A 14,736-nucleotide genomic window follows, 5' to 3' on the forward strand; every position below is an offset into this window, starting at 1 on the left:
CTTCTTTCTGGGTAGAGAGGTGGGAGACTCCAAGGACATACATGATCACTGTGTCATTTTTCTTTTGGGTTTTGGGGGGAGGAGAGGATTTAGGAAATGATGGTGATGATTTTTAAAAGAATTTTGTAAAAAAGATAATGAATATCTATACAATTCCTCTAGGAAACTGGACCTGATGGAGACAGCTGTGCTGTGTGCATTGAAATATTTAGGCCAAATGACATTGTGCGCATATTAACATGCAAGTAAGTTTGATTTTCTTTTGTATCCTGGATAATGATTCTTGAACTGTACATATACTCAAGGCGGGGGAGGGAGGGGAAGGTAATTATATATACACACTACCAGAGCAGCATTCCAGTTAACAGAAACTGGAATCAAAGTGAGTGCCCATCGGTCAGAGAATTATTGGAGAAAAACCAAGCAAACCTGTGGTATACGAATGGGATGGAATATCTTTATGCGGTAAGATATGAGAAATTAAGATTCACGGGATGAGGCTGGGCGAGCCAATGCATAGTGAAATAAGCAGAATGATAACAGTATACATAATGACTACAGTAATATATATGAAAAGATCACTAAAGGGAAGTTGAACTCCAAAGAATCGAAAGGTCAGTAAAAGCTTGGCAGAGAATCATACAGAAGTTTGCCTCCTTATGGCAGAGAGGCGGGGGACTAGCAGGGCAGAATGGTAGCTACAAGGTAGGGCTTACTTATTTTTCTTTGTTATAAGAGAGGGTTCAATTTGGAGGAAGGTGAGGGTTTGGTCCCTACTCACCCACCCAAATGTTTGTGATATAAAGAAAAAAGGCATCAGTAAAAGATGTTTTTTAAATAATACACAACAAATGGATTTTTTAAAAAAAGAATAGTTAGAATTGGGGGAAAAATTATTTTATCAAGGTTTCCAAGAAACAGAAAGATTAAAAACATTTTATTTCTCTATTATTCTTTAAATGTAAATATTTTAAATTATTTAATGCTAGTATATTCATCTTATCACTTTTCTGTGATTTCATTCATCTAAGACTGCCATGTGGAAAAAGTAGAAATCAGAGTCTTTGGTTAGTTTGTACCCCTCCTCCATTACAATTCTGTCATTTTTTTTTTATATTCTTTTAACCCAGGGGTTCTTAACCTTTCTTTGGCAGCCTAGGGGAAACCTGTGGGTCACTTATCAAAATGATGATTTTAAATGCATAAGATACAGAGGATTAAAGAGGAAACTAAATATATTGAAATATCATTATATATATACATATATATGTATATATATGTATATATATACATATTTGTAAATAGTATTTTATTTTTTCCAATTACATGTAAAGATAGTTTTCAACATTCATTTTTTATAAGATTTTGAGTTCCAAATTTTTCTCCCTCCCCTAGACAGCAAGCAGTCTGATATAGGTTATACATGTGCAAACATGTTAAACATATTTCCACATTAGTCATGTTGTGAAAGAAGAAACAGAACAAAAGGGGAAAACCACACACCAAAAAAAACCCCAAAAAGCAAAAAAAAAAAAAGTGAAAATAGTAGGCTTCATTTTGCATTCAGACTCCATAGTTCTTTCTCTGGCTATGGACAGCATTTTCCATCATCAGTCTTTTGGAATTGTCTTGGATCACAAAATATAGATTTTTTTAAAGTTCACAGACCCCTAGTTAAGAACCTTTGATTTAGTCTGACTTCTACCTGGGAAAATATGCTAGCATACAGAAAGAAAATTCTAAGCACAAAAGTCAACATCATCACAATAATAATAATAATAATAATAATAATAATAATAATAATAATAGCATTTATATAGTACTCTAAGGTTTGCAAAGTACTTTACAGGTGTTCTCTCATTTAATCTGTACAACCACCCCATGAAATAGGTGCTATTATTATTCCCGTTTTATAAATGAGGAAACTGAGCCAGGGTCACACAGCCAGTAAGTATTGGAGGCAGGATTTGGACTGAAGTCTTCCTGACTGCAGACCTAGTACTCTGTCTACTATGGCGCCACCTAGCCATTCCATAAATGTTAGCTTTTATTATCCATATAATACACACTGAACTGACTTTGCATTATCAAGGAAAGACCCTGATTTACATTTCTTGACAGCTTTGAGGATAGTTTATCCCGTTTTTGTAGTCACATTCCATCCATCTTCAATTGTGTCCCGTTGCCCAAAAAACTTAGGCTTTTAAGGATTTCATACAGCTATGGAATGTTGGACCCAGTTACCTCATACACAGTAGCCTTGGGTTAGCATTTTTGCTTAGTTGTGAGTGAACAGCTCCTTCTGAAGCTATAGGGAAGAGATTTTCATATGCAGAACTTAGAGGAAATTGCTTGAGTTTACTTGGACTCCCTCATAGATAATAACGCAATGACAAATTGTGTTATTGCATTAGAGAATGCATCATAGAAGGAGAAAGTGGCAGGCAGGGAGCACACACCAAAGAAAATGATAACGTTGAAGCGTACTGTTTGCTATTTTTTTCTTCTGGTGTGTTTTGTTTCCTCTTTCTGGTGCTTCCTCCTATTAGTTCTAATTCTTACTTACATCACTAATGTGAAAATATGTTTAATAGGAATGTATATGTATAGCCTATATCAGATCGTGCACCGTCTTGGGGAGGGAGGGAGAGAAAAATGTAAAACTCAAAAGCTTATGGAAGTGATTGTTGGTAATTCAAAATAAATTAATTAAAAAAAAGAAAATGATAATGTTATCCATAACTAGTTTGGATGTTTATTGACAGATGGAGGCAAAGTGCTTTTGAGTTTCGGCAAATAGCAGTTGAATGATGAGATATTTCTTTTTACCATGTAGCCATCTTTTCCACAAGACCTGTATTGACCCTTGGCTCTTGGAACACCGGACTTGCCCCATGTGCAAATGCGATATCCTCAAAGCTTTGGGGGTTGAGGTAAATACATCTTACATTTTGCATGCCAAGGAAGCGAAGGTATTTGCTACAAATGTACTTGGGCTGCAAAGAAAGCACTGTTTTTATTCTTCACCTGTCTTGAGTATTAGACTCAGACTGTTTATCTTTGAGCAACTGTAAAAATCTTGAAAGCATGAAGAAAAAGATCCCTGCTGACTTGTTCTCCTCTCTCCCTAAGGGAACATGTAGTTCAGTCAAAAATGTGTAGCATTTTCCTGGTGACCTGAGAGGGTGGTGGCAGCCAAGTATGGTAGAGACCCAGCTTTCAGAAAGATCTGAGGCAGGGTTCTAACTATTTCTCTCTCACCAGCCAGCCTGGCTAATTTACCATCCAATCCAATTTTATGTCTGCTTTCTTACCCTCTGTGGGCCCAATTTTCTGTCTGATTACAGTGTGTTTAGAAGTATGTCATTTGAAGAATAAAGCAAAGATAATGATGATCATTTGTACACAACTACGTGAAGTCTGAATTTTTTTTTTTTAATGTTTGCATGCTCTCTGAAGGCTGATGTTGAAGCGGGAACCGTGTCGTTCCAAACCGCTGGATCTAACCCTAACATCAATGGATCACCAGAATCTTATTCCCCTCGTGAGGAGGATAGCCACAGCGAGACAGCCTCTTCTGGGTATGCTTCGGTCCAAGGTGCAGACGAGCCACCCCTGGAGGAGCGTGCTCAGTCCCAGAGCAAGTATTAATTCGGGTTCCTTCTCAAGCATCAAAGAGCCCCCCAAAGCAACTCACTCTTTACTGCATACGCTGCCCACTAACCCCTGCTTTATGGGCACATGCCATAATTTTTTTTTATTGGAGAGTGAGCCTAATGTAAAACACCCACTCCCACCCACCTCTATAAACACACACACACACACACACACACACACACACACAACACACACACACACACACACACTCTCCAATATAGAAATATATGAAATTAATTGAAGACAATTGAAAGGTCAGTATTTCCACCATCACAGCAAGAGCTTAGGTTTATTTCCATGGTGATAAACTAGGCTTTCACAGCACTCTCTCCCTCATTTGGACCTTCATAACAAAGCTGTGGAGACAAGGATTGTTATCTCCTTTTTTGAGATGAGACAATAGAGTCCCAGGGAAGCTAAGTGACTTGCTCTAGGTCCGACAGCTCCTCGGTGGCAGTCTCGAACCCTGGCCTTTTGACTCTTAAGTAAAATGTTGTTTCTCTTGCATTGAAATGCCAAAGGAATTATTATGAGGTTCCTCTATATGAGAAGACCTGTCCTTCAATGTGTTTAAATGTTGGTTTACAGGTCATTAACTATGTGCAAGAGAAACTTGTACAGAGAAACTTCAATGTTGATTTACAAGCATTTATTAAGCACCTATTATGTGCCAGGCACTGTGTTTGATGCTGGAAATACAAAGATGAAATCAGAAACAGTCCATACCCTCAATTAATCAATCAGTCAACAAGCATTTATTAAGTGCCTCCTATATGCCAGGCACTGTGTTTGATTCTGGAAATACAAAGATGAAATCAGCCCAGTCCATGCCCTCAATCAGTCAACAAGCATTTATTAAGTACCTATTATGTGCCAGGCACTGTACTTGGTGTTGGGGATGTAAGTACAATGAATGTAACAGTTCCTCCTCTCAAGATCTTACACTCTAAAATAGGGAGGCAGGATGGCATGTTCTAATGTGCTGGGCCTCAGGCAACAAGGCCCTTCACTGGGTCTATACTAAAAGCCTGTCCAGCTCAGAAAGACCTGCTGGAGCTTGGGCTCTGTTGGCAGAGCCTTCAAGAGACCAGGCCCACCTCTGCATCATAATAATGCATGGTGTAAGCCTTTACTGAAAGCCTTGAATTATTCAAATTAACCTGGATCATATCTTGGAATTCCAAGACAAAATAGCTAATGGGCAACAAGAGTTGTCAAGCCATCAGCTTTCCCTTAATATAAATCTTTGGTGCCCTTATGACCATTGGTGGCTTCTTCTAAGCGCTATAGAGAAATTGGGTTTGAATCCATTGATGTTTTCTTGGAAGACTTCATTGAAAAAACTACCATGGGAGAGCGAGCATTTCTACTTCATCTGACTCTGTCCCAGCCCTAGGAAAGCTTTGCTGATTGTTCTGGAGAATTCTAATTAAAAAAAGTGGTTCTACTCACCAAAGTAAATTGTATACCTCCAATGACTGTTTGACTTCCCAACTTGGGGGCATGGCAGGCGTAAAAACAAGGACAGGGAAACAAAAATGGGCAGGGTTGGGCAATTCCATTGATTGATATCTTATAAGCTCAAAATACTATTTAATCAATATATTTTTTAAAAAAATACTTTTTCACTGAAACTATGGGATGGGGTGGGACTGTCTGGGACTGGACCTCTGATTTCATTGGTGTACGAATGTATGATGAGGTAACTCCTTTTACCAATGCAGGTTGGCACCTTTTCTTCAATTTACGGTCTTAGAGATTTTCCAGGGTTTGTGTGCTTAAGTGATTTGTCCAGAGTCACTTGAACCCATGTTCCCTGGGCTCTGAGGTTGGCTGTCTCTCTACTATGCCATGCTGCGTCTCACTAAAACTCTAACTGAGATTTATTTACAGCTTATGGTAATGAATTGCTTTGACATCACTACCTTCATCATTGTTATTTAATGTTGACTGTGTCCTGTAGAGAAGACCAGATTTTCATGAAGGAGATACAGAGAGAGAGAGAGAGAGAGAGAGAGAGAGAGAGAGAGAGAGAGAGAGAGAGAGAGAGAGGAGAGAGAGAGAGATTGAGAGAGAGAGAGAGAGTAGAGGAGTGAGGGGGTGGGGGTGAGGGGTGAATGTTTGTTGCAGATCTGAAGTAAACAACTGCTATGACTTGTAGTTTTGAATCTCCAGTTTGGGTGCTTTGTATGTAAACTATGCCCGTCATGATCATTCAGTTTGTAGAATTTGGTTTCCATATGCTATTGGTCTCATGGATGGTAGTTCAACAAGTATTTACCCTCCCCTGAGGCGTAGTACTTGGCCTGTTGTGAGAATACCGGGGAAAAAAAATGGCACAGCCTCTGATTTTGGGAGGTTACTGTCTAGGTGGAAAAGCATTCACAAAATAAGATAATAACAAAAAACAAAAAAAGTGCATGGTAATATATAAATCATAAGCATTACTACTGAGAGGAGATATGGAAGAGGAGAAGAAAAGAGGGAAATGAGGCATAGTCTGATATGCCCTGTTTGGAGAACAGCAGATTTCAAAGAGAGCTAGATAGAATCCCATGGCCTCCAACTTTGCCAGGCAGCTTGGAAGTGATGGGTCACTCTCAAGAATACAATGCTGAAAATGGAGAGCAGCAGCTCCAACTGGGAGTTAGTTCTAGAGGGAATTGCCTAAAGAATGCGCAGGGAACTTCTTAGCCAAATTTGGAGTTTGAGAAGGTTGTATACAACATATGGAAGCTAGGGTGGGTACAGAAGATGAATGCAAAAGCCTGGAGCCTTTAAGAACTGTATCAGAAGTAGTTGAGTTCAGGATGAGCTCCGCTGGCAAGAAATGATAAGAGAATGGTGAGGAGACTTTAAAGCTCTTGAAAAAAAAAAAAAGAGGAGAATCATTGCTGGGTTGCGATCACTGCTAAGGGGGGAGATAACAGCAAAGTGGTGGCAGAGAGAAAGCAAAACTACCCAAATCTGATTTTACTTCTATTTTTTCTGCCAAGAACATACAGACTAGACATGACAGAAAAAGATGATGCATACTCAGTTAAAACCCAGATAGTGATAGAGTACCCAATTGCCACTGATAAGTTCAAGTCACAGGGCCCAGATAAACAACATCAGATTATTGATTTGGACTTGGAAGGGACCTTAGAGGTCATCTAGGCCAGCACTTCTTACACTGTGGGTTGTGACCCGACCCAGTTGCGACCCACAGTTTAAGAAGCCCTGAAGTGGTAGCAAGTGGAAATAGTTTAAGAAGCCCTGATTTAGGCCAACCCCCTCAATTTAGAGATGAGGAAACTAAAGCCAAGAAATGTGTAGTGACATGTCCAAGGACACATGGGTGACACAGCTGGGGTATGAACCCAGCACGTTCCAACATACTGAAAGAACTGGTTGATCATGATCTATTGTCTGAGGTCGTGGGTTCGGTGATCTTTGAAAGAGCATTGGAGAACCAAACAGGTACCATAGGGCTGGAAAACAAATGCCTCAATCTCCAGATGAAAGGTAAGAGTCTAGGGAGGTTGACTTTGGTTACTGACAAAGTTCTAGAACATGTTATTTAAGGAATGGTTTTTGAATGTCTAGAAAAGGAAATTGTGATCACGGAGAGCCAAGATGGTTTCATGCAGAACAGGTCTTTTAAGACTAACTGTATTTCCTTTTTAACAGGGTTACTACTATAAGACTGGAAAGTCAGTGGAATGCTAATGGACCAGGGGTTTCTTAACTTTTTGGGGTCCTATACCCCTTTAACAGCCTGGTAAAGTTACAGACCCCTTTTGAGAATCAAGTTTTAAAATGCATAGGATAAAATATAGAGGTTTGCAAAGAAAACCAATTATATGGAAATGCAGTCATCAAAATATAGTTTTGTAAAAAGCCACAAGTTCATGAACCCAGTTAGGAACCAGTGCTATCAACTTAATTTACCTAGATTTTAGCAGTGTCTCATGTTCTCATGAACACAATGGAAAGAGAGTAGAAGAAAAATTCTTTTTTTTTTTTTTTTGCTTTTTGCTGAGGCGATTGGGGTTAAGTGACTTGCCCAGGGTCACACAGCTAGTAAGTGTTAAGTGTCCGAGGCTGGATTTGAACTCAGGTCCTCCTGACTCCAAGGCCAGAGCTCTATTAACTGTGCTACCTAGCTGCCCCAAAAAATTCTTTACTCTGTATTTTAGCCAGTGTCTCTCAGAGACAGTACATGTCTGTCTGCTTGGAGAGAGGTCCCTGTTTGGCAGATTTCCCTCTGCTAAGTTGGAATTCTCTCTGATCCAAGCAGTGGTCACTTATCTTTTAGGGTAGTCATTAATAAAAATACAAAATTATACCATAACAAAAGTACATAGTTTATTCTAGGGTTTTGGTCCCTTGATCAATTATTTTAACCACTCCCTCTAATGATTCCCCCTCCAATCTGGTCAAAGGTATACAAACTGATGCCCCTCTTAGTTGGAATAAACCTTAGTGGGGTCGCAAGACTAACAAGGTGAGTTTCAGGGAATTAAGATCCTCCCCAGAAATTGAGGAAGTCTTATATTCAAGGAAGACTAATTGGGTCTTTGAGGTGAGTCCAAGGACTCAGGGCGCTGTCATCCTATTTTTTTTTAATATTTTATAACCCAGCTGAGGCCTTGGTGGTGTATGCTTCCACGAGATATAGATAAGAATTTGGAACAGGTTGGATGGCTAGACCCAAAAGAGTAGTCATCACTGATGTGATATGGACTTAGAGTTGAGCTCTTGAGTGGAGTTCCCCAGGGATCTGGGCTCAATCTTGAGCTCTTTAGTGTTTTTATCAATGACTTAGATAAAAGGTTAGATCAAAGTCAGAATCCAAAAAGATCTTGACAGGAAATTGAATAAGATGAAATTTCTTAAACTTGGATTTAAAAAAACAGAACTACTTTAGGAGCACAATATGCAGCTAGCAAAATGATGTTTCTTAAGCACAAATCTGACTATGTCACACCCTTATCCTGCAAATTCCCATGGCTCTCTGTTGCCAGGAATAGAAAATACTGAGGTCATCCATTTCGTTTTTTAAAAAGCCCTGTCTGGCCCCAACCTGTCTTTCCACCTTCCCACCCTCTCTGATCTAGCCAAATTAGCTTCTCGCTGTTCCTCACTCCGAGCATTCTGTCTCCCGTGTCCACGCCTTTGCAATGACCATTAGCCATGCTTGGAATACATGACCTCCTCACTGCTGCCTTGTAGAATCCTCCTAGGCTTTCAAGACCCAACTCATACACCACCCTCTACCTGAAGTCTTTCCCAATCCCTCCCAACTGCTGTTACTCACCTTCCCCTAAATCCCTTGTATTTATTTTGCATATATTCATTCTGTTTATACTTACATATGTGTGTGTATGTGTGTGTTGTTTCCCCTTCTAGAATGGAAGCTCCAAAAGGGGCAGGGATTGTTTCATTTTTTTTTAATGTGTATCTCCAGCGCTTAGCACAGTGTCCAGCACATAGTAGGCCCTTAATAAATGTTTGTTGATTGATTGATTCTAGGTTGAGGTAGGCATGACTGTACAGCCATTCCTCTGAGAAAGATCTGGAGGTTTAGTGGTCTGAGTCAGCTGGCCAAATGCAATCATAGAATGCAGGAAGAGGGACCTGATTCAGGAGAAGAGGAGGTAGCTCATAGTCCCACTGCCCTGCGGCCTGATCAGACCACATCTAGAACATTGGATTCCGTTCTAGCCATCCCATTTTGAGAAGGTCATTGGGAAAGTAGAGAGGGTCCAGAATGGGGCAACCAGGATGGTGAAGGGCCTCAAGTTGATGCCATATGGTTGACTTGGAGGAACTCGAGGTACTTGGCCTGGAAAAGAGGAGACCTGTGTTGGTAAGGAGGGAGGAGGAAAGAAGAATTTGGTAACAATTAAGAACCGTCCAAAAATGGAATGGGGAAGTCCCAAGTTCCATAGGATCCTAAATCTGGAGCTGGAAGAGGCCCCAGAGGCAGCTAGTTCAACATCCTTATTTAGCAGGGGAGGAAAGTGAGGCCCAGGGAGAGGAGGTCACTTGTCTTAATAAGTCAATAAAGTAAATGGAAATAAATAAATAGAAGAGTCAGAATTTGAATTCAGGTCTTCTTCAAATCTGGTGTTCTTTCTTCTATACTTTTGTAAACAGGATTCTTTTTTTAAGTACCAGTCAGACTAGATGACCTCTGAGTTTCCTTGTATTGCACCTGGGACAACATCTTAACTCTCAGTGCAGGTTTCCAGCAAACAGCTACCCCAGGGTCAAGGTTCTTCATCTCCACAAGCCCCCACCCATGTGTTTACCTCTAATAGTCTGCCAGAGGACACAACTAGTTCAACGCAAAGGCACATCATGAAATGACATAGTAAGAAATAGAGCACTAACACACCTCCCACAAATACATACACTGTCAGTGAGAAGAGCGGCGCATTCGAGGAGAGGCTCACCACTGGCGGAAGGGTAACGCAGATCTCTTATGCTTCAGGGCTGGCGATATCTTCCAGGGGCTTCCGCTGGGCCTGCTTCTTCCTGGTCTCTGCTGGATATGGAGCCTCTAGCGAATAGTCTTCTGCCTGGATTCCACCAGCATGTGGCTGTGCTGCTTTTTTTTTGCTTCTAGCTTCAGTTGAAATTTTTCACTATAGAGTTCTCTTTGCTGTGCTCTCTTAATTCAAAGCAAGGGGCTATACATATATATGTATATAATATGAATATATATGATATAAATATATCTATATAGACCTCTTTTAGGAAAGCAGCCAGCTGGGCCTTGGATCAGCAAAAGTCCTGAGAAAGGAAAACAAAAACAAAAACCAAACCCAAACCTTTCTTACCTTTTTTTCTTTTCGGGATCTCAAGCCCTGGTACCTCGCTCTTTAGAACAAAGAAGAAGATACTTCTAGCTAAGTAGCTATTATCCTCAGGTTCAGGCCTATCTTCAGATTAAATTTCCCCATGCTGGGACTTTGGTGTGGCTCCTGATCAGCATTTTGTATATTTCATCATTTTGATCTCTGAAGGCTAGGCTCTATCCTTGCTCTTTATCCACATAAGGACTATTAACCTAATAATTAACATACAGCTCTGGGGTTCCTGGCTGCCCGGCTTTCTAACTCCCCCCCCCCCATCAATCAACAAGCATTTATTTGTTATCATCTATTTATTGTCTCCCATGTAGATGTTTCATGGTACCCTCACAATGTGAGGAGAAAGCAAGGAAGGCTTCCAGCATGTTGGGTGGACCCCACTGTGGAGAACTTTTGGGAGAACCTGGACCGAGTCTCTGAGGATGGGCAGGCATGGATGGGTTGTGATCTGCATCCCTGGAGGGAACTCCTAAATGATGCAATCACAGATCCATTTGAATATATAGATGAGTCGGAGGGGAAAAGGGCCCAAGAGACAAGCCTAAGGCCCAGGGGGCAAGATCTTGGTCTCTTCCACCTGCCTCCCACCCTCCTAGCCCTTTAAATGTAGTTACTGGCACCCAGGCTGGCAAAGGCTTGGAGCTCCCCCTTAAACTGCCACCTCTTAAGATTGGGATTTGGTGAGTAAGGGAGTGATCAGAGTAAGGTAGGATTAATCAGGTAAAGCTTCCTAGAAGTGCATCTTCTGTTTGAACTTAGGTCAAGAAAGAAGGAAAAGATGAAAAAGCCTTGATAGAGTATGGCAATCTCTGGGATAAAATTCAAACTACTGGGCCTGGCATCTAAAGCCATCCCCAAGTCTGATTCCCACCTATCTTTCCAGTCTTATTTCTTATTATTCTTATTCACTTTGGTGTAGTCTCCAGTCAATTAAATCAATCAACAAAGATTTATTAAGCTCTTGCTACGTGCCAGGCACTGCGCTAAGCACTTGGGATACAAAGAAAGGCAAAAACATGGTCTCTGTCCTCAAGGATCTCACGTTCTGATGGGGGAGACAAGATGCAAATAATGACTTACAGTGGAACTGGAAGGTATTTTCTGAGAGAAGTCTCTAGCAACTGGGGGAACCAGGGGAAGGCCTCCCATAGAAAGTGGGATTTGAGCTGAGTTTTAAAGGAAGCCAGGGAAGTTACGAGTCAAAGATGAGGAGGGAGAGCATTCCCAGCCTGTGGGACAATCAGTGCAAATGCCCGGAGAGAGGGGATGGAATTTCATGTGTGAGGAGTAGCAAGTAGGCTGATGTAGCTAGATCATGGGGTCTATAGAGGGGGGAAAAGCGTAGGAAGGGGCCTGGTTATGAAGTGCTATAAATGCCCCTAAAAGACTAGCTATTTCTCAAATGTGTTATGCCACTCCTATCTCCGTGCTCTCTCCCACAAGCTTTATCTCATGCCTGAATCCACTCCCTTCTCAGATATACCTTTTAGCAGTCTTACTTCAGGTGCCTCTTCCTCCACGAGGCCCTCCCAGATCCCTACCCCCCAGTTGTTAAGGAACTCTCCTCAAATGACCTTCTATTGACTTGCCTCTGTGAGTATTGAATGGATCTTTAGGTACCATGTAAGGTCCAGGAACCTCATAAGGTCTTTGAGGGCATGGCCTCCAGGTACCACGTAAGGTCTTTGAGGGCATGGCCTGCTTCCTTTTTTGGTTCTATGCGCAATGCTTTGCTCGACATTTGAGTTGAATTTGGGAAAAGGAAATAATTAACCTTTGGGGTCATTCTTGGCTGCATCTAACTATGATATGGTCCTAAACTTTCCATTTCTTTTCAAAGATGATCACCTGCGTCTAGTGAACCACGACGCAAGTTCTGTGGCAGTGGATGTCCTTCCCCAGCTTGACAACCCCGCATTTGAAGCAGATGAGCCTTCCACTCTTGAGGCTCCCATTCATCCTATTAAGTCCTAAAATGTGTACCAGTGGAAAACTTGAAGCTTTGGTTAAAGATAGAATTGTCAACCAGAGTACATTTTGCTATTAATGACCTGGTTTAACATAGCAGCAGGGATACTGGAAATGTTAAGATTATTTAATAGATCACGCTTCAGTGGCTCATCATATTTAACCTATTAAACTATCTCATTTTCCACCAGCTCATGTTAACACTTCATAGGTAAGATTCCTCTCAGCAGTTTGTGATGGAGACTTTCAGTGTTCAGGAGAGCTTTTCAAAGGATTTTTTTTTGCATTAGCAACAATTTTCTTAAGAAAAAGTTGACGTTTAAATATGGAGCAGCTGAAATTACATAGCTTACGGTAGCCCCTTGCTTTAATTAAAAAAAAAATCCATCTGAGACTGTAAAGACATCAGTTTTTCTCCACATGGTCCTATTGATCGGATCTTAAAATCAATGCAGGCATTAGGTAAATAACTATTTAATGAAACGCCTGCTTTAAGCCACATTAAATTCATAGCCACATAAATTGATTAACTTTCAAATTCAAATTCAATCCCCTTTTAGTAATTTCTGGTTCTCAGAAGCAGGTTAAACAGAAATTCACGAGTGAAATGTCTGTTATCAGACACAGATGAACTCACTAACAGAATCTGGAAGAATCTGGCATATTATTTACTAGTCAAAATTTTTCTAAAAGAAAAGACCCATTAGGAAAAAAAAATCTGATTCAGTTCCACAAGCATTCAATTTACATGCTATGTACCCATCCCAAACTTGACTTTTATGAGATTTTTTAAAAGCACACTATATAAATTGGCACAAAATTTTAAATGTGAGTATAGGAGAGTATGACAATTCAGTATGTTCATTTTAGTCTGCAAGAATGAGTCTACAGAATGGCTTGTGTAGAGAGTGGTTCTTAGAGGTGGTGACATTCAATTTGACTTCACTGAATTGAAATTGTGACATTCAAACCGAAATTCTTTAACGTAGCTATACGCTTGTTAGATAGATTTTCTTGAAGTTTGAGGGAGAAGGGAGAGGACGCCAGGTGCCTTAAAGTTTGCTTCATCCACCAAAGCTAACTAGTGAGACTTTAAAATGCACTTTATTTTTATTCTCTGTGGCTTAACTTTTACTTTAGAATGTTTCGCTTGTTTTTTAACCCCAGTACTGACGCTTGCAGAATTTCACCAACTAACGTATTTTGTTCGATGTATTTGATATGAATAAAATCATCACATTCTGACTTGATGTTGTGATTGAAGTATTGTAAATACGTTCATGATTTGTATTGACTTTCTTGGAAACTAATGTAAATAAGATAATAAAAGTCATAGCATATTAAGTGTTTGTGCCTTCATTGAAAGGAGTAATCCTATAATAAAGCTCTTATCATATCAACCATTCAGGGTTGGAAGACTGGTCAGATCTCCCTATCCACCAACCAAGATATACATGGTTGCCTGGCTTAGATCTCTATTGAAATCCTTGGAGATATTTAAAATGTAATTATAGATCTAGATCAGGAAGAGACCTCAGAAGCCATCTACTCCAACAGTGGAGGAAACTGAGGCCCAGGGGTGGGAAGGGACTTGCCCAAGGTCATACAAAGGATCATAACTTTGGAGCTGGTACTTTAAAAACCATCTAGCCAAACCCCCTTCTCTTACAGATGAGGAAACTGAGGCCCACAGAGGGGAAATGACTTACCCAAGGTCACACAAGGGATCGGGAGCTAGGATTTCAAGAAACCATCCAGTCCAACTCTTTCCTTTTACAGATGAGGAAACTAAGGCCCACAGAGGGAAAATGACTTACCCAAAGTCACACAGATAGTAAATGGTAGAACAGGCAGTCAAACCCAGGTCATCTGACTCCAAACCTAGCACTCTTTGTACGCCCTAGGTATATGTTTGTGGCAAGAGCCAAGAACCTCATAATGAGTTTTGTCTAGGGGATTTACATTTGAAGAGACCACATTCCATGAGAAAAGCTTGTACTTCCCAGGACAGCATCCCACCCCAAGATCAGAACATAAGGGTCCCCAAGAGCTACCAGTGCTTAGAGTGCTGGGGAGAACAAAGAATCAGATAGATTGGAGGTGGGCTAAGGGTAGGAACGCATTCCCATCTAACATTGCCTCCATCTTGAATTGATATTTTTTGGAGTAAAGCACAAAATAAATTAGGGCAATTGAGATAAGCCTTCCAGGTTGTTACTGATAATCTTGAGGCAATAGTGATTTTTCC

General features: G+C 40.6%; 1 protein-coding gene across 4 annotated transcripts in view; it reads left to right on the forward strand.

The window, feature by feature from the left end:
• Positions 1 to 13,832, forward strand: part of RNF128 (ring finger protein 128) — a 191,340-nt gene extending 177,508 nt beyond the window's left edge. For 2 of the 4 annotated variants that reach the window (XM_078148064.1, XM_020967274.2), the window contains 4 exons: positions 163 to 245; positions 2,837 to 2,933; positions 3,460 to 3,640; positions 12,361 to 13,832. In XM_078148064.1, the coding sequence (XP_078004190.1) occupies positions 163 to 245; positions 2,837 to 2,933; positions 3,460 to 3,640; positions 12,361 to 12,494 (495 nt within the window). In that variant the 3' untranslated portion in view covers positions 12,495 to 13,832. Of the gene's footprint in view, positions 1 to 162; positions 246 to 2,836; positions 2,934 to 3,459; positions 3,645 to 12,360 lie in introns of all 4 variants that reach the window. The other 2 variants (XM_020967275.2, XM_020967277.2) reach the window with 2 other exon arrangements.
• The last annotated feature ends 904 nt before the right edge of the window (positions 13,833 to 14,736 follow it).

The sequence above is a fragment of the Phascolarctos cinereus genome, unplaced genomic scaffold, assembly GCF_003287225.1.
Source record: "Phascolarctos cinereus isolate Bilbo 61053 unplaced genomic scaffold, phaCin_HiC Scaffold_8;HRSCAF=390, whole genome shotgun sequence".
Lineage (NCBI taxonomy): Eukaryota > Metazoa > Chordata > Mammalia > Diprotodontia > Phascolarctidae > Phascolarctos > Phascolarctos cinereus.